Source organism: Amblyomma americanum, chromosome 2, assembly GCF_052857255.1.
Source record: "Amblyomma americanum isolate KBUSLIRL-KWMA chromosome 2, ASM5285725v1, whole genome shotgun sequence".
In the NCBI taxonomy this organism is placed as follows: Eukaryota; Metazoa; Arthropoda; class Arachnida; order Ixodida; family Ixodidae; genus Amblyomma; species Amblyomma americanum.
The window spans coordinates 15,942,762-15,969,556 of NC_135498.1; the positions used below are offsets into that span (position 1 = coordinate 15,942,762).

At 44.1% G+C, this 26,795-nt stretch overlaps 3 protein-coding genes across 3 annotated transcripts; 1 reads left to right on the plus strand and 2 right to left on the minus strand.

Annotated features, from left to right (window-relative positions):
- Positions 1-28: 28 nt before the first annotated feature.
- Ada2a (Transcriptional adapter 2A) lies at positions 29-14,544 on the minus strand. Its single transcript, XM_077653285.1, has 10 exons — positions 14,069-14,544; positions 13,882-13,973; positions 12,735-12,832; positions 11,295-11,354; positions 10,628-10,789; positions 8,362-8,583; positions 7,850-8,010; positions 7,211-7,289; positions 2,833-2,906; positions 29-2,258 (listed from the first exon to the last, which is right to left on the minus strand). Exons 1-10 carry the CDS (start codon positions 14,219-14,221, stop codon positions 2,067-2,069), a joined length of 1,293 nt encoding a protein of 430 aa, XP_077509411.1. The 5' UTR covers positions 14,222-14,544; the 3' UTR covers positions 29-2,066.
- Positions 14,545-14,715: 171 nt separating this feature from the next.
- On the plus strand, positions 14,716-17,559 carry Psf2 (DNA replication complex GINS protein PSF2-like protein). The gene is made up of 2 exons (XM_077653288.1): positions 14,716-15,338; positions 17,426-17,559. Exons 1-2 carry the CDS (start codon positions 14,823-14,825, stop codon positions 17,474-17,476), a joined length of 567 nt encoding a protein of 188 aa, XP_077509414.1. The 5' UTR covers positions 14,716-14,822; the 3' UTR covers positions 17,477-17,559.
- On the minus strand, positions 17,535-21,405 carry LOC144120660 (thioredoxin domain-containing protein 17-like). Its single transcript, XM_077653289.1, has 4 exons — positions 21,174-21,405; positions 20,631-20,709; positions 19,064-19,145; positions 17,535-17,672 (listed from the first exon to the last, which is right to left on the minus strand). The coding sequence occupies exons 1-4, from the start codon at positions 21,313-21,315 to the stop codon at positions 17,604-17,606; spliced, it is 372 nt and encodes a 123-aa protein (XP_077509415.1). The 5' UTR covers positions 21,316-21,405; the 3' UTR covers positions 17,535-17,603.
- Positions 21,406-26,795: the final 5,390 nt, after the last annotated feature.

Below are 26,795 nucleotides of genomic sequence, written 5' to 3' on the forward strand. Positions count from 1 at the left end.
TGGAATAAAGCATTCATAAGTTACAAAATTTTTCAATTTTGAGGTCATTTTTTATTTAAAGAAATGCCATTCAATAGGGCTGCAAGTTACGGGTTTGTTTTTGCCCAGAAAAAATCTGGCAAGAAATAGTTTTATTTTGCCAAGAAAGCTGGGGACACGTGGACCAGCAACCCACGCATAATGCTTAGTGACACAGACTTTTCTCGAAGAGTTCCTTCAAGTTTTTTTCACCTCATGTCTGCAGATTTTTCAGATTCCAATTTTTTTTCAGCTCCGTCTTCCTTTGTTTTCAAGGGGTTTCAATTCTTTAGCAGTGTTCTCTCTAATCTTTTTCTTTTGTTTGGTAGATTTTACACTCGACAAATGCACCAGGATGTCTTATGGAATTTTTCTCACGCCAATTGTAGTATTTATCACTGATATCCTCTTCAAGCACTAATTTTCAATAGGTGGAAAATTTTCAAGTTTTCAGATTTGTGAAGAGCATCCCCAGAATCCACTAAAAAAAAAACTGCACTTTCAGCAATAAGTCTCTGCAATTTGTGTTGGGTTCTCATATATCCATGTTGTGACTCAACTTTGCTTTCAAGGTCTAAAATATACTTCCTTTGACTTATCCCTGTCATATGAAGTCATTGTCTAAAGAAATTGCATATTTCAGGCACTGTAAATGGTCATGCTTGCAAAGCAAGCAAGCCAAAACACTCACTTTAGGCATACCAAAGCTGTTTTAAAACATAGAGGTGTGTATTTTTTGAAATAGGCTTTCTGCATTAATTTCACACGGGTGGCTTGAGACGTCTACCCAAATGATTTTTCATTCAGGTTACAGGACATTTTATTGTGTTCACACTTGTGGGCATTGTGCCTAGTATAAAAGGATTTGATGGTGTTCAAGTTGCATCCACAAATGCGAAAACAGCACCTCAAGGGGATGTTAATGTTTTTGCGATAAAAATGACTCTCAGGTTGCTTGTTTTTGGTGCCTTGCTTAACTTTGTTTATCTTCGCACCAATGCATTCCAGCCTATGGCTTAGATTCCAGACTGACGTGCTACCAGCTATTTTCTGGATAATTTTAATTTTTGTTGCTTTACATTCCCGATACAACCCAGGATGTAAACATACAGATGCAGGCATGTATGAAAAATAAACCAGGAAGTAATTTGGCACGAGCACTTCGCTTCTTTGTGCATGTCTCTGCACCAAACTCCTATCGCATCCAATCCTACCAGACTATAAACCAATTAGGCCGGCCTAAAGTATTACTTCAGTATTATGGACTCTAATTTGAAATCATTTACTTCGAACTTCCAGTTATTTGAACCAACTCGTCATTCCCCTCAACATCAAGTACACTAAAAAGACTCCCCTAATTCAAGCTCTACTTTATTCAAACAACTTTCCAGACCCCTTCAAGTTCAATTTATAAACAGTTGACTGTATATAATGTGGATGGCCATCAAAAAATGTTCTTTTTTGGGGACAAAAACCTAGCATGGATTACCTAAAGATATTAAACATTTATTTTTCACATTATTTAAAAAGAAGGCATACTAACTATAGCATACATCACCATTTTACTCTCTAGATATAATGCATATTAATGCAGCGAATCACACTGTACAGATTACTCACATAACTAGCTCATGGTCAAAGGACCCAGTTGCATGTTCCCTCACTTTTCTAGGACAATATTTTTCCACACTGCATCGAATATATGGTGACAGCAAATGAGAGCACTGTATTAATGTACCTGTCTACTGATCATGGCTTTCAAATTTCAACCAATTCATTTATGTCAAGTCCACAAGCACATTACTATTTTGGAAGAAAACACAGCACGCAAAGTGGCTCTATTGTCACTTTACGGGTGGTCATACACATCTGCAGAAATCATATCACAGTTGGAACCAATTACAGCTGAAACTCGGAGTACGGATAGTGTACAGCAGTCTCCAATGAGTGCTGGCAACACTGAATGCTGGACATCCAAGGAGTGCACATACAGGCGTCCTAAAATACGTGCAGTTCATAGGAGATGCTACGACATCCATGGCTGTGCATCAGCTGACTTGCTTTTTCACCACTCCTTCCGCAAGCAAAAAGTCGTACAGCTTCCTGGTCTTGTTGACATCAATCTTGATGATGGCCCGGGCATTGGAAAGACGCAAGGAGCCCAACTTTTCATATTCACTGACAAGAAGCGCCTTGAAGTGCAAGTACACCTCCGGGATCAGGCGCAGGCTGGCACACAGCTGTAAAACACACAAGGCAAGTGGTGGCACATCTACAGCACTACAGTTGCTTTCACTCCCGATGAGCCTGAGTTCGGTGTGTTATCTCCTGCCTTTTATGCAAGTTGAAACTTAATATTCTGCACCTTTTAGTGACAAAAGCTACACATGAAAACATGCCATGTAATGAGTTCCTACCAGCATGCGAGAATCAAAATATGACACACTCACGGGTACAACAGTGTAATGACAGATTGCTATTGCCTCCCACCAACAAGACATTGTAATCCTCATTTCAGCCTGTCCGCAGTTCATTACACAGTGGGATCTTAGACAGCCAGCACGCAATGAACAAAGTACATGCGGAGACTTCTGTGTTTTTAAAAAAAAGAAAGAGCTGGCAAGTTTTGCATAAAACAGTTGCAACACATTCTCCACGACTAAAAGACAATGACAAAATTCAGCCATTATCCCCTCTCTCTATCTATCCCTTCTGTTCTGTCCAACCACCACAATAAATTACTAAATGGCCCAGAACCACACTGCTTAATGCGGTCACACAATTTTTGTTTCTACGAAAACTGATAAAACTCACCTCCCTTTCTTGGTTATTGAGCTTCTCATAGCCGGGCCTGCCCTCAATATCAAGTGGTGGTGCTGAACGCCGTCCTAAGGGGGTTAATAAAATTTCCATGAGAGGAATCTTCCAAAAGTAGACCAACTACACCAGTTGAAACAACATTAAACCTCTAATAACCTATTATACCTCTCAAGTACACAAAAATGCGGGCGATAAGAAAATCGATACAATATTTTTTCGTTTACTATGGCCTCCAAAAACACGAAAAAACAGTGAATAAAGCAAGTGGCAATAAATTTTTTTTTCTAAATGTGTCCCTATGTACCCTCTGGGGAGCCCACTCGCTCCCGCTGAATCCACTACATTTTCGTGCTGTGAAAGTCTAGGAAATAGTTCCTTGCCGCTGCAAAGCCCAAGTGCATTCTACAAACTGTGCAATAATTTAACTAGCGGCTTTCAGCCGTCCGCTTCGCGCAATTTGCACAGCCCTTGCGAAAGTCCCCTTCATCCATTTGGTGTGCTGGGGGCTATGGGCTGCATCAACGCCTTGACACATCACTGTGTCTTCAGAAGACTTGTCATGCCTCATTGCCATTTAGGGAAACTGCCGATAAGAGGATACAACATAGCCTGCCGGAATTCCAACGAGCTGAGAGAGGCATAATAGCATTTTTAGCTTCCAGCTTGAAACAAATCTGGGCACTGCTCATTCCCATATCGAGAATGTAAACATTCCTAAAGCTTGCTAAGTTTGTACCTAAAAACACTTTCATTTCTCCATTTGCTGTTGTGAAAACAATTCCATTTTGTTATGTGTAATGGATACTTTCTTTTACATGTTCGTCAGAAATGAGTGCATCGAGATTCATCACTGCTTAAAAAATTGCAAGTTGTGTGACAACGCTACCTTTGTCTCATCCTGGTACATACTGCACTAACCTGTGCTCCACTTCGATGTCATTTGTAAACTTGCTTGCTCTGGGAAACTTTTTTCCAAGTGTTTTTTTCTTAGTAGCTTTCACCCCGCACATGTCAGCAGGGCTGAGCGCTATCGACCCAGTTCGCCTGTTGCGTTTACTTAGGGGAGTGGAAGTCCCTTCTTATCTATGTGCTCATTGTCAATCTCTACCCTAACGTTATCCAAGACTTGCTCCAAGAAGTCCAAACTTGCACCGTCAAGTTGTAGCACGGTCTTATGATCTCCGTGTTCAGCGAACAAGATTTACGCAGGTAAATTTACGCAGGTTTCCTGCTATCCTCCAGCAAGGCAGAAAGCAGTGGCTAGAAAAAGCAATGAAGATAGCTCACAGACACACACGAAGAGAAAAAAAAATAGTAAAACCTCGTTTGATATGTTTTTCAGAAGACTGGGATAAGAGTGTTATCTGGGAAAATGTATGATCCAAACCAACTAATTTTGAAAAATGTAGCTGTTGAATGAGGTACAAAAGCATATATATTGAAAGTTTCATTTCATAAAATTGTCGATTAGCATTTTTGGCACAAGATCTGAATAGATCTTTTTCTAGAGTTCGCACATTTCAGTCTGCGTTTGCGCTGTCTCAAGTGTGGAAGGAACTTCGCAACACATCTGGTTCGTCGACGGCAATGACGAAAGTAAGAAAATCTCTTCGTCATTTTCGAATGCTTCGCCCCTTTGCATCTAAGTACTGTGGGGAAGTAATTGTAGTGGCTGATTGTGGCAGCATCACCCACTTCTACTCTTTGGAATACACACAGATAGATATACACCAACATGCAAATTCTCCTCACAACCAGCCACACAATTACATCCCCTTTGGGAATCTGAATACCTACCCTTCACACACCAAACAATCACCACAACCGAACAGTGGGAGGCACTGGGCACTTGCTGTTACGCAGCTCGGAAGCCACCGCTCAAGGGAGGACAATCACCTGGGCCACAGAGGCTGCCACAGCACAAAAGCTTGCGACCGTTTATCTCCAGCCCCTCCTAAAATCTCTCAGCAATAAAGTTGTTACCTACCTACCTTTTTTTTTTTTACAATACATTTCCCAGACCCAGCCCACTCGTATGTAAGCGCATCGCTTCAGTTCATAGATGTTTCGCCCCCTTGCCCTTATGCAAAGCGAAGGAATCTCAGAATTTCTCCTCTTCATGTCACGTCCCAGCAAAAAGGGCTCTCTCGAATGCTAGCATGCAGTTATTTTTGTTGTTGTTGGTGGTGATGGTGTTTCTCTCTTTTCACCTAGGCACTGCAGAAAAGCCACCAAGAAGGTGACTGCCACTGCACTCCAGTTTTTCATGTTGTGTGTCCTCATGTTCAGCCCTTTTGTATGTTTGTAGGTGTGGGGTCGGTCAACAAACTTATCATACGATCACAATTGGTCAAAATTTAAAACATAGCAGCTGGGAAATCGTGTTATCCAAGAGCGCATTAATCAAAAGAAATACAATGTAACTCTATGGGACATTTCTAATGTCCGCTATTTCGAGCGTACGAACCGGGAAATCGTATGAACCTGAAAAGGTATCAATGAACTTGTACTCTAGCACTCATTTTTCCTATGTCACATTAGTGAAAGCCAAAGTGCATTAGCTTTGCTCACGTCCACGAATTCAAAGCAGAACTGAACTTGCCTCGAGGCACACACGGTCACAATCGTCCCAAGCTAATTTTTCTTCTACTGAAATCTGATATGCAGAAACTCAACCATTACTTTTGTTTTCTCGGTAATTAAACAGCCTAACGAACCTATTGTTGTCACATTTGGTTGATACCGCACAACAAATATATATACACTTACTTCCAAACACACAGAGCCAGTTTGCAAAGCTGCTTCGTTTTGAAGGGCATCGGTGCTTGTTTTACCAACTGAGACCTGATGTCTCATTAAAGTCAACACCAGAGAATCAAGTGCCAGCTATACGCTTCCATACTGCACCCCATGACATACTAGTGCTGCTTCCAATGTTTCTACAAACTGTTACCTATAGTTTGTGACTCGTTCTGCAATATCTTCCAACACAAGACTACAGTAAAACCTCGTTAATTCGAACTCGAGGGGGACCGGAAAATTGTTCGAATTAAGCGGAGTTTGAATTAACGAGCGGGCGCTAAAAAAAGCGGCCATCACGCCCGGCAGCACGGGCCGAAGCTAAAACAGGCATATCTGAGATCGTTATCTCTTACTACGCACTACTACACATTTGCGGCGGGCGATTGCGCGAATTAAAATCATAGAGCCCGAATGTCGAAGGAAATAAAGTTAATTTGTTTATGCGGTTGGAGCTAACATCAAAATGCATTCGCGTAAGCAGCAAGCTTAATGATTAAATATGACACTATGCTTCAAAAACATGTTTATTAACAGCAGATTGGCAAAGCATATCAAAGAGAAAAATAATCGGTGATGCGCATTTGTTTTCGTTTCCTTTGCCGTGACTCGACAAGCATCGTCTGCAACTTGCCCAACAGCTCCAACGCAGCGTCCGAATTATCATCGGCGGAGAAGTAGCGCGCAGCCAGATCGAGTGCTGACGCTGTTTCACATGCACTCGGGGGTGGCAATGGATCGTCGCCTCCGTCGGACTCGTCGTCGCTGTCAGCTGTGCTCCCCGCGCCCGAGTTGTGCGGCATCTGGTCACCGCAGGCCGCTTCAATAATCTCGGCATCGCTTAACTTCGCTGCTTTGCCAAAAGCAAGCGGCACCGTTCCGTGCCAGTCGCGTTTGCGCACACCAACACCGTCACTCTTCCCTTGCTTCTCTTCCCGCCTGAACACGTGTCGCCTTTGTAACTGACAGTCTTGTTCGGCAGCAACTTAAAATAAAGCGCGGTTTCATCTGCATTGAACACATCGCTGAGCGAGTAATCGGCAAGGTAGTCCTTTAGTTGACCTGCTGCAACGGCTTGCGCCGGAGCCACCGTGGCCGGAGCATAGGCGGCGCCCGCGGTAGGGTGGCTACCCGCGTGACCGCGCGTCAGCCAAAAATAGACAAGCCAATGCTTCGACGCTCCGGCAGCGAAAACCTGCTACGGCATGCACCGGAGGGTTGGTTCGGGCAACGAAATTCACGTCTCACCTCGTGCGTGCTGACATTCGTGCTGGCTTATTTTTTTTCTCATCATTCTGCATTTTTTTTTAATTTTCAGCGCATTGTATTTGCTACGAGGTGACTTCTATATGCGAGGAGCAATGCCAGCCATCGGCGCCTAGTTCGAATTAACCGACGTGGATACCGGCATATTCGAATTATCGGGAGTTTTGACCCATTGAAATACACAGGGCTTTGCCGGGACCCGGCCGTCAGTTCGAATTAACCGGCAGTTCGAATTAAGCGATTTCGAATTAACGAGGTTTTACTGTATATCATAAATAGAAGAAAAGAAAGTAGTACAATCCAGTACCTATGCCTTTTGGGGATGCAGGCAGGGATGTATCCTTCACAAGTTGCTTATGAAGCCAAACTTGTGTTGACGTTTCATTCTGAAATAAGCACTCAATCAGCAACACATCAAAGGTATTACCTAACTTGAAAACATAATACCTCTCAAAGGAGTTAAATTTTACACCACAGGCATTGCACAAAACTCTAAAAAAATGCGACTCTCTATATAATAGACTGTTCTGAATGCACTGCACATGATGAAGACAAATTTATACAGAGAGCTGCCATCAGTTCAAACTCACTCAATCAGAACTTACAGTTTCTTCGAACCAGTACTTCAGTCCTGTCATTAAAATGACTTCCTTTAATTTGAACATTGCACAATTACAGCAAATGTTGACCCCACTCAAGTTTTAAGCATCAAGATTCAGCTGCATACACAAACCACAACAAAACTGGGCATTTAATTAAGCATCAATTTTCCCGGAAACCCTATTCAGCATATGCCCTGATGTCTCCTGAACTAAAGCATTCACCGACAGTTTAAACTCATAACAGCATACTAACAATGGTCATTCAACGTCGGAGCACAAAGAGAGGAAATCGGTGTGAAGAGCAGGCGCATGTGCACAACAAAAGTCGGTAGTACCGAGCATACCCTGATGTGTGCCAGCAGCTCTTTGAAGGCAGCGTGTTTGGGACGGTGAGCAGCCCTCCAGCGGCTGCACTGCTTGAAGAGAGAGATACTGTCCAGCCGTGTGAGTCCCGCACTGCGAGACTCCTGCAGCAGCTGCACCTGCTGGCGCAGAAGCTGCTCACCTGCATGGCAGGAGCAGCTTGTGTCATGTGCCCATAGCATAGCCCACAGAGGTTTGTGTCCTAGACATAATTACTAGTACAAAGGAACATGGGCCAAGAAACAAGGTGAACATAATGAATGCTAGACCTAGTGTTTACTCTTAAAGCTCAAGTGCACTGATTTCTTTCAATGCTTTTATGAAGCAACAGCCATGAACCATGTGCAAGACATGCGGCTAGATCATATGATTGCATCATGCAACTGTGGGATCCTCACGTTAAGTCTCATTTATCCTGTTCAGTGAACATGATCAAGCTGTGCGTGAAATGCTTTCCCTCAACAAAAGATCAGCCAGTGAGGTACCAACTCACTGTGCAATCCTTCTAACATGAACTCGAAGTCATCTGGTGGCAGCAGCTGCATGAAGCGGCGGAGTAGGGTTACAGTGCCTTCACCCAGTGTGTTTCTATACCGTTGCCAGCTCTGCTGAGTCTTTAGTGGATGCACCAGGCCGTGCTTGCGCACGAGCCACTTTCGCCGGGCCCGCTCACGCAGCCGGTTCCGATAAATTGACACCATAGCCAACTGGAGCTCTAAAACGAAAAAGACCACAAGCAACTAGTAAGAAGTCTGTGTGGCGACGGTGCAGAGAACTTATCGGCTCTGGAAATCATGCCAAGCTGCCCATCACACATTTTTCATCTGACTACACCGTGCTGCAATTTTTGCTCCATGAGGCTACATCGTCAGTACCCACCTGAAGCAATTAAAGGGGCCATGAAATGGTATATACTGAGGTCAGGGGAAGCACATGAGCGATAGGTATTCCATCACTAATCATTGCACTGCAAAAATTTAAGCTAGCTTCATTAACAGCAAAAACATTGGCAATTAAAAATGATGCTTCTCCTCGTTCCCCCTCAACTCATACATGCGCATGCACCAGACAAAAAAAAGAAAGAAAACAGGTTGGGACTGCACCCCTCCACGCCCTATCTAGACAAAATGCCACCCACACCACCTGTGCAAGCCCAATGAGAAATCTCGCCCCGACTGCCCACTGACATCACCGAGACAGGGGATGCAAGATGAGGTGCCATCCTAACTGGTTGCGAGCTACTGCAAGCAAAGATTTTTAAAAATTATTTGTAAATTATAGGGTACACATAGAGCTTTTAAATTTGACCTGAATGCTCGCTATGATCGCCTCTACAGATCTGTTAGACTAGAATATGACCATCAAAATCATTTCAGGGTCCCTTTAAGATGGATGAGACTTTGAAAAAGGTTTTCGAAAGTTGGCAGTAGAGCAGTTATAATAAAAGCTATAGCTATGAAATTTGTTAGCAATCTTCTAAACAAATGCAGCTTGCATTAACGCTAAAAACTGGATTGAAATTCTGTCTAGTATTTTTTTCTTTTCTTTTTTCTACTAATGTACCTTTTTCTTTAAATCTACCGAATGCAGTGTGCTGAAATTTTTCATGCGAGTAGAATGTGTTCTACATAAGCGGTACTAAAGCATATGCATTGAAAAAAATAAGATGCATTGTTTTTTTCTTTCTTTGCACAATAAAACTGCAACCCATGAATGGTTTTTTTTTTTTAGTTAAAAATGAACTTGGGATTTTGATTCTGGTACCAGTCATGTAAAGGGCATTGGTTGCAACCTGGGGAAAATTTTGTTGGCTTACGCCTAACAGTTCCTGAGAAAAAGTACACGAATTTCCAAAAATACTGCTTTGAGAAAAATGCAGATGAAACATCTGAAAACAGCGTTTCTGAAGTCGCGAACAGCGAAGTATGATATATTTCCTGAAAGCTAGAAACATGCTCCATTAGAAGGCTGCCGAACTTAAAAATCAAAAACAATGTCGGGTGAAAATAAATGCAAATAAAAACTCTACAAACTTCCATCTTTCCGCTAAACGTGAACACGAAAAAGCGAATACACAAGCGTAAAATATTTTCTGAAAGCTGAAGAAATGCTCTATCAGCAGGATGCAAAATTTAAAAATTGCTTTTTCTTGACAAAAAAAAAAGTCTCTCCCCACCTTAATATGAGTGCAACATGCTATGCGGGCATTCGTTCAAATGTTGGCAGCAAATGTGACATCGAGCGATGGAGACAATCAACAGTGGGATTCAGGACTGCCATCACAACTAAACAATGCTCTGGACAAAAACCAGTGAGTGGCCAAAGTGTGAAAAGAATGGCAAAAGCCATCAACTTGTGAAAAACGGCAGACAAAAGTGCGAGAAACTAATAAAAGCAGAAACCAAATAACAAAAAGCTCACAGGACAGTTTCGACTGTGTAACGCGAGATTCAACGACAGCTGTTAAGGCATTTAGTTTTGGGGATATTTTGAGGTAGAAAAGATACAGTGACCTCATATCGCACTCGTGTAGTGGCCAAGTGATGCACCCCTGCATGCTTATGCGACCCAGGTTAACAATGATATAATGTGAGTGTGTTAATGACATCCACCCGGTACGTGGATGTCATTTGCGCACACACCGGTTACGCCGATGGCGCAGACGCCGGACGACTGCGACGCGCAAGCCAGGGACAGGTGCCTAACAGCTATCACTGTAAAACAAGTATGAGCTGAAATGCTGTTCAAAGAGTGCTCACCCCTGTCCAGAGTATCTTCGCACTGGTTAAAGTCGAGTTCAGTCATGTCCATCTCAGCATAGTTGTCAAACTCATGGGAGAAGTCTCCCCGGGCTGCCATGTAGCCAGCCATGTCAACCTGCTGCTGGGAGCAGAGCACAGGGCGTGGTGGGTCTCCCGACACTGCGTCACAACACAAGGCTCACATGATGGTGCTCCACAAAGAGCAAACAAAGAACAAAGCATGCAGCAGTGCCCACTGCGGACGAAAGTTATTTTAAAACCACACATTGTTGGTTCTTTCTTGTGTTGCATATTATCACAGTTAATAAACTGATGAACACGCACCAACTCGCCTAATAGTTTGTCATCTTGAAGAACAAAAGAGACTGTGAACTGATCTGCGTGTGCTGCGACAGAAGCATGTTACCGCATTACAACATCCGATACTACCCAAGAAAATCTTTATTTCTGTTTCATGAACTTCTGCACACGTTTTTCAATTATTCATGTGTATGTAAATTTTAGAACTTATGTAATGGTTTATTTGGTATGACCGCTCTGCCTGTTTCCACAACTTGTTATAATGTATAGCATTTGGTACCTTTGGTACCATCTTTTTAAAAATTACAGAAGCATGCATCTAGAAGTGGTTCCATGAAGTTAGCAGAATAAACGTGTTTCTTACCTTTGTATGGCACTGGAGCGAGATGGCAGCTGCCCTCATAACTCGGTTCAGGTGCAATCCCTGAAATAAAAGTGATAGACAGTGATTGCTAACCTGAAATGACACAAAGTTCTAACTCAACTCCAGTCAATGTACCGTAACATTGGCTCAGTGGCTTTGGCACTCAGCTGCTGATCCCAAGGTCATTAGACCAAATCGCAATTGTAGCGGCCACACTTCAATGAAGTAAAATGCAAAAATTGGAAGGGCCACTTAAGCTCCGCCTTAAGGGCATGATGCAATAGCGTAATAGGTTAATTCCCATATAGAAAGAAGGTCATTTTCGAGTTTACTTTCATAGATCCATGGGAGTCCTCCTACCACACCTGGCACAGTGGCTTAATGATGCGCCTCTGCCCGGTGATGGCACGTGGTGCCACTGGTGGCACTTGTGCAACCCAGGTTGCTCTTCCTGAGCAACCTCTTGCGACCAATCAATAATTTAACTGCCACATGCCACGGTTGTCTGTTTGCTCACAATCCGGTTGGCAGGTTGCGATGACGGCAGCAGGTCAAGTGACCTAGAGAGCCCACCTAGGTGGCTTCTCCGGTAATTTTTCACTCAACTTCGATGACAACAGCACTGGATTTTCTGCAGAATGGGAGCCTTAAAGGGACCCAGAAAGGGGGTCTCATTAAAAGTACGATATGTCTGGGATGTTAAAAGACGACGGTTCATAATTAGCCCCCAGCAAGAATTATTTTAATGCGTTTTGTGGAAGCTGAGTTATAAGCATACGAAATTTGAACTTCCGCGTCCTTCGCACCTTTCCCTCTCTTCTCGCACGCCAAACGGCAGCGCTCGTCCGCCGGCCCCACTCACTCGGCCCCTTCCCTACCTCTGCCGGCTGCGGCACGCGCGGAGTGGCCGCGGCCGCGGTAGCGCGTGATGTCAGAAAGAATTTGGTGCTGTGAACCAATGATAACCCCCGGCTGCTGACGTCATTTGCAAGACGTGACGTCATCTGCCAGGTTTTCATGCGAAAGCCCGGCACCGCGCGTCGACGCGAGGTGTGAAAGCGGGAGTTTTTTAAAATGTATTGTAAATTTCCCACTCGCTTTTGAGGTCTCGTACGCAGCATGGACGCTCGGTGGCCTGTACTCTACATAGTGCAAGCATTTTAACGGCAAGCTTGAACACCCCTTTCTGTGGCCCTTTAACACTATCGTGTTAAAATTAATCTGAAACCCTCCTATACAGTGTTCCTCATGGCCCACTGTGCTTCTTTACCACATAAAAACCCACCAACCAATCAAAAACTAGAATCACTGCGCTGATCAAATGGGAATGCAGCAAAATTAAAAACAGCTTCCAATACATTAATGAGGAAAGCTTTCCAGTGCCTATAAACATGCACGCAGTATGCACAATGCACAATATGAAACCTCTGTGATACAGACCTTTCAGGTCCCCGACTGGTGCATAGATATAATGTTGAAGATAGTGGGCCTCACACTCCTTAGCAGAATGTGTGCCCACATGCTTCGCAATGTCACTCCTGGAAAGCAAAAAAGGATTTCCTGAGAAAAAGATCCAGACTTCTGAATATAGTTTCAAAATTTGTATACTCTTACACTTATGCAGAGAGCATAAGAGTTTTACTCAGGTATTCTAGCATGGAAGTACTATCAGCAACGGATGAAACGCAACAAGAAAACTAAGGCGGCAACACAAAACACCAGCACATTAACTCCTGAAGAGGAAATACAAGTGAGGCTGATTAACACTTCTGACAAAGAGTCTTTGCGCCCTCAAAGTTAAAAGAACGTGGGCTAGTATTGAGCTTCCCCCGGCTAAGATTATTTTGCGTTTGGCAGCCCATTTTTTTTTGCTCGCAGCATTTCATTTCTTGCTGAGGGTACATATATTCCAACACGCTTTGCTGCAAAGTGTCCACACACATTCTCTTTGCAGAGACTGCATTTTTTTTTTCTCCTATTCACCTGAGCTGCCTTAATCTTGAATCACATTTCTTTTGGGAAGCATGAAGTTCTGCATGATACACCAATTCAAGTTTTCAGTTTTGTATTGTGTCTTGCAAACACTGATTGCTTTCTGCATCTTTTGTTCACCTTCGCTGCATTCTGGTACATGCTGTATGCAGCATTGTATTTTAATAGACTATCCCCTCTGTGATTTAAAATAAATATATATTAAAACTATAACAAAACAGAAAACCTCAATAATGAAATTGGACACAAGAAATTAAAAAGGCACAACTGGTAAAGTGGATTAAACAAATTCAACTGGAAGCAGACCTGGAAGGTAAGAAACAGCAACGCAACATGCTGACAAAAACACACAAACATATGCCAACAAAACAAATCGTCAGAGCTACCAGAGATCCAACCACTGTGCCTGCTTATTTACCATATTTGACAAGTTTCGAAGAGCCAACAAGCTTCCCACGTCAGTGCAGCTTGGGTACTTCAATATAACAGCGACATTACAACCCACGCCTTCCGGTCTTGAAGTGGAATATTATTTTGTATTTAACAAGACATGACACGATCAGTAAACAAAAAGCGCACAAGAGTAAAGCCGCACCAGTTTCCAATGCCGCATTCCAACAGCGCGTCTAGGAGCTTCAACTCTTCGCCGGCAGTCCACGTTTTGCACAGCAACTGAAACTCCGTTGTCTGCGAAGAAGCGGAAGGTACATTAGATTCCAACAAGAATGAAACACTGTAACCGCCGTATGTAGACCATCTGCGCGAATCAGCTCGACGCTTACCAGGACTGTGTATCGATGGTCGTTCTTGTGTGTAAGGGATTCGGCACCCTTGGAGAAGCAGCGTATGCAGATGGGCAGTTTAGGATCACAGTCCACGCACAGTATGTGCACGTCTGTGAAAACGCAGGAGCAAAAGTAACACGACTCTGTCATGTTGATATCTAAACCTCTAAGCTGTCAGCGACGCCTCGCGCTTTCGTAACTCTACAATGAGACCACTCGCTGCTGCACGTGACAGTGCAGTTGCCTTGCCAACATTCGAAGCGGTCTAACTTTCGTTATTAAGTTCGACACGCTGTCTTCAAGAATCTGACCTTCGTTATTAAATTCGACACGCTGTCCTCAAGAATCTGACCACGGTATCACATTATATTATGGTGATATCAACCAATACCTCCTCAACAATACCATACCAACACGAACACGCTAAATCCGCGCGACAGCGACAGACAGCCGCATGCGGAAATAGCAGTACCAGGGCTCACCGCGTCTGCATATCCGCAGTTCAAACAGTTCAAACGTCAGTAAAGAAATTACAAAACAAACAAAAACAATATTCAACAATAAAATATATACCTATTGTTAACTTACTCAAGATTATTTCAGAAGTGTGACAAAACAAATGTAACTACGCCTTGGCTGAGTCAGTAAAGCGTGACCGCGGCTGTCGTTTTGGCGCGCAAAAGTTCGGCGGCTCCCCGCAGTTAGTTTCATTTCGCGAACACTCGAGCAGCTGCACACGTTAAGCCGAGCCATGGAGTGCGCTGACGCCGAGTTCATCGCGGAGAAGACACACGTGCACATTGTCCCAAGATTCAGCGCTGAGAAGCTGTACCTAATCACTGGCGACGTCGGTCCATTCGAACCAGGCAAGCCGGTGAGCGTCCCTCTCTGGATGGCTGTGAACCTGAAGCAAAGACAACAGTGCCGCATTTTGCCCCCAGCTTGGCTGTGCAAGGAGTATCTGCTTGAAAAGAAGCAGGAAGAGATCGCATCGCCTGTTTTCACCAAAATGCCGAGCGAACACTACCTAGAGGTGACGCAATTGCTCTTTGACGTCGGTGCAGCCGACATTCCCGACGCCAGCGAGGTGCGGACACTGGTCAAGGATATTTGGGACATCCGCCAAGCCAAGCTGCGCAGCTCAGTGGATGCATTCGTAAAGAGTGACGAAGTGCACGCCAGGGTCGACCACCTTACTTTGATGGAGATCATCACCGTCCGCCGGCTCCTCTGCGGTGCTCTCAACCATCTCAACAAGCTGCGGCAGGTAACGGGCCCTTTGGGTTGCACTGCTTCCTTTGCGCGCAAGCGTCAAGTATCGTTCATAAAAACGCGTGTTCTGTGCTGCAGTTTGCGCTGTTGTTGATATGCGCCTCCCGACGTGCCTGCACATGTAGGCAGATCTACATGTGCAGGCACGCGCCACTAGAAAAGTTGCTTCGAAAGCATTTCATTGGCGGTCAGGTTTATTTAAAACATTGTTACGCAAAATGGAGCTGGGCAACCGTGGCCTGGGCAACCGTGGCCTGCTCGACCGTCAGTACGCATAGGTGAAATATGCATCCCCAAATGGATTTAACCTCTGCAACCTGGTGCCTTATTAAGGTTAAGATCACCGCAAAGGGTGAATCCTTACTGCAGCAGCAGTAACAAGTATGGGCAGCACTAATTCTTGATGTAAGCAGCCAATGTTTTGTCAAACACAGTGGCTGGTGTACCCCTGATGAAAATATCCAACTGGGAATCTGCTGGTTTTCTACTGGACCAACTGGTTCCAGCAGAAACCTACTGGTCCCAACTCGGAGCTTGCTGGCTCTGAACTGGGATCTGCTGGTTCCTGCTGAAAACTAATTTCCTGTTCAGTATGCAGAACCTTCTCTGTTGTTTGGATAGTAACGATGTTCTTAAACTAATATAAATTTTCAGCTAAATCTCTTGGATTGTGCCTGCTGTAAATTGCATAAAGAGTGGCAAAAATTTTGAGAAAATTTTATTCATTAACTACTGCTCACTGACACCTCTGGTACACCCTTAACAGAGAACATATGTATATATATATAGATATGAGCCCATGGTATTAGTTAGAATATGAATATATGAGTTCTGCATGTAAACTGCATGTATGTTTTTTCTCGTCACTGCTTGCACAGTGGGATTTGAAGCTGTACACATGCTCTCACTATAGGCAGTCTGTGTGGTCCTGCAGAGTGAGAGACATTTTAGCATACGTCATGAGCGTTTTCCTTAATTTTACCAGTGCACTTAGCATTATATAAATTGTTATTATAGCACTTATTTTAATATTTCAGTGCTACAAGGGCATGCACCAGTGGTTCCAGCAGCTGTTGGGAATGTGCTCATATACCAGCACTGCTGGAACCAGTAGATTCCCGGCTGGAAATTTTCACCTGGGATGTATGCTTTGTGCCCAGAAGCTATCCAGAACAGGTCCAATGTTTAAGGGAATCCCCCAAGGTGGAGTTGAAGTAATAAGGGAGTTGGCATCCACTCAAGTGTAGCCATATAGCTATAAAGGAAAGCTGCACAGCTTACACAGAAATCTCGTAAAGAAAAATTTGTCCTGGTCTGGGTTTTGAACCCGGGACCACCACCTCACCGGAGCAGTCACTCTACAAACTGAGTAACCGGAATGGCTTGCATATGATAGGGCGAGAGCGAACTGATGAACAATTCGAAGCAGGAGAGGTGCTGGTCAAATGTTTAGGGGATTCCCCCAGGGTGGAGCTTAATTTGTAATAAGGAAGTAATTGAGTTACTGAACAATTCGCTTTCGCCCTATCATATGCGAGCCATCCGGGTTAGCTCAGCTGGTAGAGCGACGGCCCGGTTAAGCGATGGTCCCTGGTTTGAACCCTGGGCCAAGACGAACTTTTAACTATGAGGTTTTTTTTTTTCTTTGTAGCTGTATGGCTGCACTTGGCTGAATGCAAATGAGTAATTACTTCCTTATTATATATCGAGAACAGGGTACTTCAAGGTAGCCATATTGTGGCCCATGCAACATCCAGCAGTGCATGACAGCATTTTAGTGCTTGAGCATTTCCGTTTAGTCCTTTTAGTGCTTGGTTAGATGGTTTGGCCATGGTCATCTGCATGAAAAAGCAAGCTAATAAGTTCTTGCGGGCAGTCTTTGCTTATAAGGTGCTTTTGATTTATATGGTGTCCCGCTCTTGTAAGGTGCTCCCAGTACAGTATCACCCATGAAGTTATTTTTTTGCAGTCCTCCATGCATATGTCGATAAACTTTCAAGTTTGGTTTTTAGCTGTACTCAGTGAGCAGCGAAGGTAGCTGAAAACTCCTGTAACCTGGTGTCATACTGTTGTCTTTTACAGGGGACCAACGCTGGGTCATCATCACAAGGATCGCAAAGCCAGACATTGTAGGCTGTGAACTGTTTGTGAATAGTGTGAAGACATCACACAATGCTATCTTTGGACAAAGCAAGTTTTTCTGAAAACCACTTTATACCCAAGTTTGGTGTGTAACGTTTATAAGTAGAAGATGTCAAGTTCAGTCATCTTCAAGGAGCATCTCGACCATGTCCTTCTTCTGGCACTGCGCATCGTCCAACCTCTGCTCCTACAAAAAAAAAAAGAGTGAAGGGGATTGCATTTTGGTATGCCTTCTGCAGCTTCTGGACTGTGCAAAAAAAAAAAAAAAGACTGCTGCCTGTGAGACATTTTGACACCTTTGGCAGCAAGTTGTCCTGAAGTGCATCATGCTGGTGTCCACCATGTGCAGCTTTGTGCTAAATTAGTTTGCAAACCCCGCCAGTCATGATTAACACCGTGGTAATTTACACTGGGGCATTTGCTGCCGATTTAAAGGTAATGACACAGTGCTGTAAACATTCCCACGTCACAGCCGTGCACTATTGCAATCCTTAAGGTCAATTTTCCACCTTGACAGCTAGAAATAAGGCCTAAAGGATCCCAGAAAGGTTTGACCATCATATTCTAATGCATTTAGTCTGTACAGCAAATAGGTTTAAGCATTCAAGCGAAGTGTAAAAGCCCTTGTGTGCAACCATATCATTTGAAATCTTAACTGCCACACATACAAAACCATGTATTTTCAGCCTACCTTAAAGAAATGGGGCAATAAGGCCAAGTATTTTCAGCCTCCCTTACCCACAGGACATCTTGTGGGTTACTGGCTAATAATGTTGGCAATAATACTTGCAACCATTTAAAGCCAGACCTAAAGTTTGTATGAATATAATATTAAAACATATGCGGGTACGAGAGAAGCGTGTATCATCAAAGGTAATGCTGCACATCCACTGGAAAGCAGTCTGTATGCTTGCAAAGCCACATCATCCACTTCTGCAGTCTATGTCATGGGGAGCTTTCTGACCTGCACCCTTGTTGAACTGTGGGCTGCAAAGCCAAGCGAATTACTACTTTCTTGGTCCGGATGGAGCAAAAGAGGGCTTCAGCAAGGCTTTCGTTTCTGTACCTTTGAACGACCGTCTGTGCATTTTAATACGGAACAGCCGAGCTTCCATGTTCATGGTGAGATGAATAGAAGTCTCTTCGGAATCAAGTGAGTGTTCATTCAGTGGGCTTGGTCGCAGCGCCAGCTGCTTTGCCAGTTGGCTGCTTCAGTGCGTGCCCTTGCTTGGCTGGAAGTTTGTTGCATCATGAGATGACACTGTATTTTAATGGGAATCATATTAACAAGGCACAACTGTATTTGCAATACAGAATGGTCCAAGGAGCAGAACAGACAGCCATATTGCACTGTGTATAAAATCCACTAACACGTAACAGGAATAAAAACACTGCACGAGAAAAACAGGTTATGCTGCAGGATACTATTCATAAAAAAATGCAAACATTATAGTTCGGAGACTGGTCACAGCCACCACATCCAGTACTTGTGTGCGTTCTACTTAGTGTTTCAACTTTCACAACAGAAATCCACAGATTAAGCAACATTGTACGTGCATGGCGGCTTAACATACTTACTGTGCCCCACCGTATCAGCGTTGGAACACATGTCAACTTCAATGTCTTGTCAGTTCTGAATGGGTTGGTCTGGTCTTTCCAGCTACAAGAAACAAGCACATTATTCTGTCAGTGGAACAAAGCGAAACCTCGGGATGACATGCAGGTAATACTACGCAGAATTCATGCATGTGACAAGAAACATGGAGCAAAGCTTCATTAAAGCATCTGAAAAAAAGAAACTTTACGAAATATACTTAGCAGAACGGTTAAAGGTAACTGACACAGATTAATGCATACATGGAAAAAAAGAGTTAGTTGGATGAGATGTGGTTGGTGTTGCAACTAATCTGCTCTAAAACGATTCCCTAGATGTTGCATATGGCATATCCTGCTGTAAGTCTTGTGCGAGGGCACTTAGAGAGCTTCAAAATTTTGTCTTTGTGTGTGTGAAAACCAGCACAGTGAGATATCATTAACCTTTTTATACAAAATATAGAAATAGACATGATTCCAGATGACATTAGTGGTGTTTATACAAATTGCTACATATGATGTGACTGGCAATGTTGACTCAAGTACTGGCTTTACCAACAGCCTATGCTGTTTGCCAAGTCAACACAACCAAGCTAGGTGAACAGCTTTTAGCACACCAAATCGTACTTGTAACTCACCCATCACAGGATTTTATAGTAGCTTTGCAGATGATCTCGAAAGTCATGTTAAAGCATGGAAAATACAAACAAATGCAATGCAGATGCCTCTCTTACAAAAAAAAAATGCCACCAAAATGAAGCATAAACAGCAGTCTGCATTATCTAGGGACTCTGAACCCTTATTTCTGGAGGTAACTGGACCATGAATTAAACTGTCTTAAGTGTTCCTTTGAGCAGCACCCTAGTTTAGAAGGTTTACCAACGTGTATACATTACTTACAAACCAGTTCTGATATGGCACTGTTCAGCTGCATAATATTGCAGTAATAACCACCCCCAAGATAGACGACTGTTCACAATTTTTCACTGTGATAAGTACCTCTGCGAGATAACAAGGTCGTTGGTTGTATGAGCTAGTTTTGGTGTAGTAAATACAGAAGGCCCACACAATCACACACACAAGACAAAACAAACTTGCAGTGCACATGGTCAACACACAAAAGCACTTTGTGCATCCCTCACCGGTTTTTTAGTGCTGGATTTGATGTGACATTATCAGAAATAATAAGTTTTTGTTGTTTTTGACCTTGTATTAGTAAAAAAAATACATATTCTGGCATTATCCTTGGAAGCACTCATCTTGAACATGCAGAAAGATTTGTGATGTGGTTGGGCCATTTTGTTTGCTTACCTGAACATGAAATGAGTCTAAAGGCTCTGAAGCAAGTACTAGCTGTATGTGTGTGTGGGCAAATGTACACGTCCTTTATTTTATTTATTTGCAAACATAAGCTCCATTTCTTAGTTCCTGTGCTCATCTGACACTCTTCACCTCTGCCCCATATGCGCAGTAGGCCACATCTCGGGCTTATCAGTCCCAGTTCACAGCTTTTCAATAAATACCTCGATATAGTCAGCAATTTTGTACTTACATGGATCTCTCAATGTAGCACGTGACTAGCGTCGTATCCTCCGGGGCTTTTTTCAGCGCCGCTTCCAGCACAGGTTTCGCTGTAGGCAAGGAAATAAAAGTGATAAGTGCGTACTAGACATGTACTTTACTTCGCATGTTTAATCGTCGAGTTAAGTTAAGCCGAGGAAGGCTGTTTAGAGAAATTTTAAAGAGTCGAAAAGCGCCCATCGTGTAAACAAGGAAGTCAGCCTAGAGTATGGATGCTCACAACTAGACCACAGTGACGAAGGACGATAACAGGAGTGTCCGGCAACGTGCCAGTGTCGTTTTTCACATGCTTCCCATTCTTTCGTCTTTTTGCACTACTTCCATCGGCCCAGTATAATGTTCATCGTAGTACGGGCTCAGATCTGGTAAGACAGCGACGTAGATGCACCGCGTATGTTCTGTACGGGAATGCCCCGCAAAAAAAAAAAAAAGCCAGCAAAGACAACTATCTCTAGACGCAGCAACACCTTAACTGCGCATGCAGCTCAATTGGTAGCACGGTATTAGCGAATACCTGCAACACAATCGGGGCACCAGCTTGAGCCGCTCGCATCCTCTGCCCCAGCGAAGAAGCACAGGACCAGTCCTTTGGCTTTCAGCGATTTGATGGCAGACTGGAATTCGTCGAAGGTCTTTGTGACAATTTTGTTCACCATGTTTCCCTGCGCGAGGAACGAAAACGGTGAACGATGCAGAGATATCCCGGCACGATCAACACGCCCACCGAACTTTGGATCTGACTTGTAACGGCTCGCAATGCCGTTTGCGGCCAAAGCAACAAGTCGCAGTCGGAAAACCTTCGAGAAGACGCGCGAATTTTTAAAAGAGGCATGAAACAGTGACTCGTCAAGTGAAATTAAGAGTTGGACGGGATTTCATCTGGACGGGAACAACCGCGTTAAAACGTAAAATTGAACGCTGACGAAAAGGGGTAAAATAGAAAATTTAAGTTTTAATAAGTGATTCGTCAGTTGGACATTCCCCCGTCTCTCCTCATACATCCGGACTCAAAGACGTCGCGAAAGCCTAGACATTGCCGATAAGAAGTCTTCAAACCCGTGTTCTTTCCTTCCTCCGGCACTCGCTTTTTCCGAATATGCCCCCTCGAACCCCTCTGCTCTTCATGTAAAGACCCAGCTGACACCGAAGGCATTTCTGAGTGGCCCGCTACACACGTCCAGTCACCCAGCCACTAACAGTACCCATCTTCTCTCCGAACCGCCCTCCAATATTCTTCATAGATCCTTTGAGCCCTGAATAAAAATACCTCCGAACCACGCCCGTAGGGTCTGTCTGCATTTCGGTCTGGATATTGGCAGGTTGCCATCACTGGGCCCTCCCGTTTCCGACAAGCCTAGTCTCCCCACAACGAAATTCCTAAAGCGTTCGCTACTTCGCCGCATACACGTCTTTACAAAGATGGGACTCTTGACAACATAAAACATAAAAAGGCAGAGGGGGAGCTTGATTAAAGATGGGCTAGCGCTGGATAGCGGGCTGAAGCTCCCCATGGCTGAAACATGGTAACTAGCGCTAAAAAGAAAAAAAAAGCACAAGGGACAACGAAAAGACGCAGACGGGACACACGCTAGCGTGTGTCTCATTTTCGTTGCCCCTTGCGTTTTTTATCGCTATAGTTACCATGTTCCAGCCATGGGGAGCTTCAGCCCGCTAGCCAACGTTCGACTAGAGCACTTGTCAGAGGACTAACAGCTGACAGCATAGAGTTTCTTACAATTAATAGTAAGAAACTCTATGGCTGACAGGTAACATAAAAGAGTTCTCGCACAGCTTCTGACCTCACCGTTCGATCATGTTTCAAGTGACACTCGCGCTAATAGAGGGCCTGCTACGTCCGCCGCTATGCACGAGGGTGGCGCTGGTGAACACTCAAGGTTATGTTACACGCAGCATAAACACCCCCGAAAGTAGAAGGTTAGACAACCGCTGCCGAAGCTCAGTTGGTAGAGCACCGGACGAGAAATTCGGATGTCGTGGATTCGGATCCCACCGGCATCATGTGGTTGTTTTTTCTTATACTTTGTAATCAGTTATATTTAATTGATAAAATAGCTACACTACTAATTCCCCATTCACCTACGCTACTAACCTTGAACAAAAAAATTATTGAAATATTCCCTTATGCTACTTGGTTTCTGTGACTTTTGGCTTCTTTGGGATGTGTGCCATAACGAGCCCTTCGTTTTCCCTTCCCTTGTCTGTATAATAACAGCAAGGTCATTCATTACCAAAGCAAAGCGTTGGACGAACTGAAATCATTGTTCTATGCTCCCGCTGTTCGACGGCATTCATTACATAATATTTGAGCAACTGATTCAAGTGATGTTCAGATAATATTTGACCAGATGAAGTGGTTATTACTAGTGCGTTTGGTTGCTCTTGCGGAGTAACTTCACTGTGTATGGCAGTTATGATTATTATGAATAACAGCGCATATTATGAATATTATGGGAAAACGCCCCGAAAAAAAAATAAACAGGGACACGCGTACGTGCCCCTGTGTTTTTCGGCGCGCTCTTCATAGTGGCCAACCAACTAGCTCAAATTTCACCATTGCAGTTATCGATAACAAACTATAACTATTAGTATAACTGCGAAAATGACGGAATGGTGGTGAGCGCATTTATGCTGCGATCGGCACTGCGCATTTTATTCCGGCTCCAGATCACGCAGGTATTTTTTTTTTTCATTTTATTCAAGTTGTTAATATCGGTTTGATTAAAAAGTTATATTTAGAACCTGATGCATAATTTAACGTAACAAACAAATATCCTTCCACTAGGTACCTACATGGTCGCATACCGCAACCATAAAAGTGGTGCTCTAGCCGTAGGTCACTGCAGCATTGTTACAAAAAAATGCTTGACTGAACGATTAAAAACGCCCTTTATAAGCACTTCACAATGTGAAAAATGCCCGCAGACTCTAAATGGCCCAGACGCGACAAAGCATGAAAGAGGCTATCCATCACGCTGTTTATGGGATGACTCGTAACGACCGAGTCCAGAACACTTGCCACAGCACAAGCACATGCTAAACACGTGACTAGTTAAAATATTTCACATGGGAGTGACCGCCCGATGCATATGCTGCCATAAAGGAGACACGTACCACGTTCCGACGTAGACTGCAGTGAGTTGAACGGCGACGTCTGCCCCCCGGAGCCGGTCTGGGGAAGATCTCGTTTCAAACGCGACTTCTTGTCGCGAAGAGAAGTGACAGCTGGGGCCCTGAGCGCAGGAAGACTCAGCCTCACAACAAGGTGCGCACTAAAAACGTTTTACGACTGCAAGGCTGCAGCCTTTACATTCCTCTTCCCTCACAATAGCCTTCTTAATAACTATAGCCGCTGGCTGAATCGGGGTACGTTGCCGCCACGTTTCATTGTCAAGCCGCAAATGAAAAATGGTGTCCGTGGCGCGAGTTAACTTCTACTCTAACCATTGTGCGCGGGTATCATAATGATGAATAAAGAGAAGTTGGAAATTCTAGGGGTTCCAATAAAGAGCACATGGTCAGAGGGCCTGCCTAAGCGTTGGTGAACCTGATACCACGCCAGGGATGAGCTGCAAGTCGCTTTGGTCGAAATCAGGTTCATGACACGACACGTACCTCTTTGGATAGCATCAAAATGTTTATAATATTATGCTTTATTCAGTACTTACTCGGAGAAAACATCGTAACTGTATTTTTTTACGTTTCCCCCATATTGTTGTTCATGGTAAAGGCTTTCAATTTCTATTCTGGGCAACAGGAGAGAATATGGAACCAAATTTAAAACATCCCTATACACTCCCCCAATATCCGTGCGCAGGCCTATGAGTATTTGTCCAGAGAGACTAGTTAGATTGCACAGCCCTATTGACCAGATACTTAAACAAAGACAGTACGTTCGGTAATCAATTCTTAGCTTTACTATCCGGCTCATATATGTTGGTGTAAAAAAATAGGCTCAGCAGTCGGGTAAGTCAAGCATCGTCATCAGCTCAACTATGTACACTGCAGAACAAAGGCCTCTCTTACCTCCAATTAACCCTGTCCTGTGCCACCTGCGGCTGCCTTATCCCAGCAAACTTCCTAACCTCAGCCGCCCACCCTAACTTTTTGCCCTTCCCTCCCTCTTTTAAGCTTGCCTTCTCTCGGAATTCAAAAGGTCCCATCGGTTATTGTGTATTCGCACCACTTCTCCTGCCCATTTCCTCTTCTTCATTTCAACTACGGCACCCTTAACTCGCATTTGTTCCCCGGTTCATTCCTCTCTCTTCCAGTCTCTTAACGCTGCAGTGCAGAGTCTAAAAAATAATTTCAAGCCTTTTCGCGAGCTTCCGAGTTTCCACCCATCAGGTGAGTACTGGCAAGCTGCTAAGTCAGTAATATACAGCAAAAACAATAGTGGTTTCAGAATGGAACCATACGTGGAACAACCCAATTCGCAAATTTACAGCTGCGTCGCGATTAATGTCGTTTTTTTTTTTACCAGAATTAGGCCCCGCATAAACGCTGCTTAACTTTGCCCAAGCAAGCAGCGGCTTCCTCTCTAACGGTGTGTCGCTGTATATTATTTGGCACATTTGTTTGTCGCCGCATTTCGAACATGCCTTACTTCAGCGTTTCATGCTATGGTCGCGCTGTTTAAGTAGCTGCAGCAGCCTGCGCGGGCCGGTTTTTAAGTGGTGAAAATAAACAAAATGCACTGATCGAGCACACGAAGGGGATTCAATCAAGCTCACTTTTCGAACCCACGTCAGTCAGATGCCACGGAATGGCAATCACCATTTCGTCACTGATGCACGCTTGGAAGAAACACTCTGGAGCGTGGCTCAATTCAACGGCTTACTGCGGGGGGATGATGAGGATACTTTTGCTGTTCCCGTGTTCTTCCCACGCCTACCTTGCAGGGGAAGAAGAGAGACGTCCGCAAGCCCGCGTCCCTGGGCACTGTGGCACCTTGTTAATTAAAAAAAAATTTTCAATGTTATTTTTAACCTTACAATTATCATTACCATTTAACTACTCGGCTATAAACATCAGTCCCGATCTCCTGCGTGCATTATGCATTTCCCGTTTCATTTCGTTGTTTCTTTTTGTCTACTTTTTCCTTCCTTACCATTGATTTTAATTTCGTCCATGCATTATTTACCTCAAAAACTCTCCGTGCCCCCCAATTATTGGCCAATCCCCCTATGTGGACATGTGCCATAGTATGTGGACAACAACAACAACACTGTGGCATTGCTTCTAATGAGAGGGCTGATTTTTTTTAGCTAAGTCAGCCCTTGGGGGACCTATTGTCCCGTTCGTCCCTAACAATGTCTACTTGACTGCAGCACGCTTCCAACGGTTCCAGCACCTCCACAACTTGATCCGTGAGCCTCTTCTTGCTGTAGCGGATTTTCAACACCTGGCATTTCCTTGGAGTGCGCGGATGTGCAGTTCAAGGAAATGTGAGGTGTCCATGACCCTCTTGCGCTGCAGAATACCGCGACTAAATCTCTATTTATGTCGATCAGGTTTATCGCTGACCAACGTCTGTGAGTGTTGTGGCGAAATTGAGTCAGTAGATCACTTTTTCCTGTTTTGCCGGCGGTTCGCTTCTCTCCGTAGAACATACTTGTAGATCCCCTTCGCTCGACTGGGGCTACCTATATCCAGTCCTCTCTTTTGGGGCAAGCGTCAAGGGATATGCCTTGAAACTTGTGTGCGATTTTATTCACCGATATATATTTGCATCAGGTAGATTCTTATGCTATAATGTGAATTCACAGCTTTTTCATTTCCGTTTTTTATCATCTTTTTAATCCAAATTCGAGTCTTCACAAAATTATCCGCCGCCGCGGTGGCTGAGTGGTTATGGCGCTCGGCTGCCGGCCCGAAAGAAGCGGGTTCGATCCCGGCCGCGGCGGTCGAATTTCGATGGAGGCGAAATTCTAGAGGCCCTTATACTGTGCGATGTCAGTGCCCGTTAAAGAACCCCAGGTGGTCGAAATTCCCGGAGACCTTCACTACGGCGTCCCTCATAGCCTGAGTCGCTTTGGGACGTTAAACCCCATAGACTAAACAAAATTATCCAATTACTCCACTCCTTATACCCATGTGTGCGTTTGTACCAGCAATG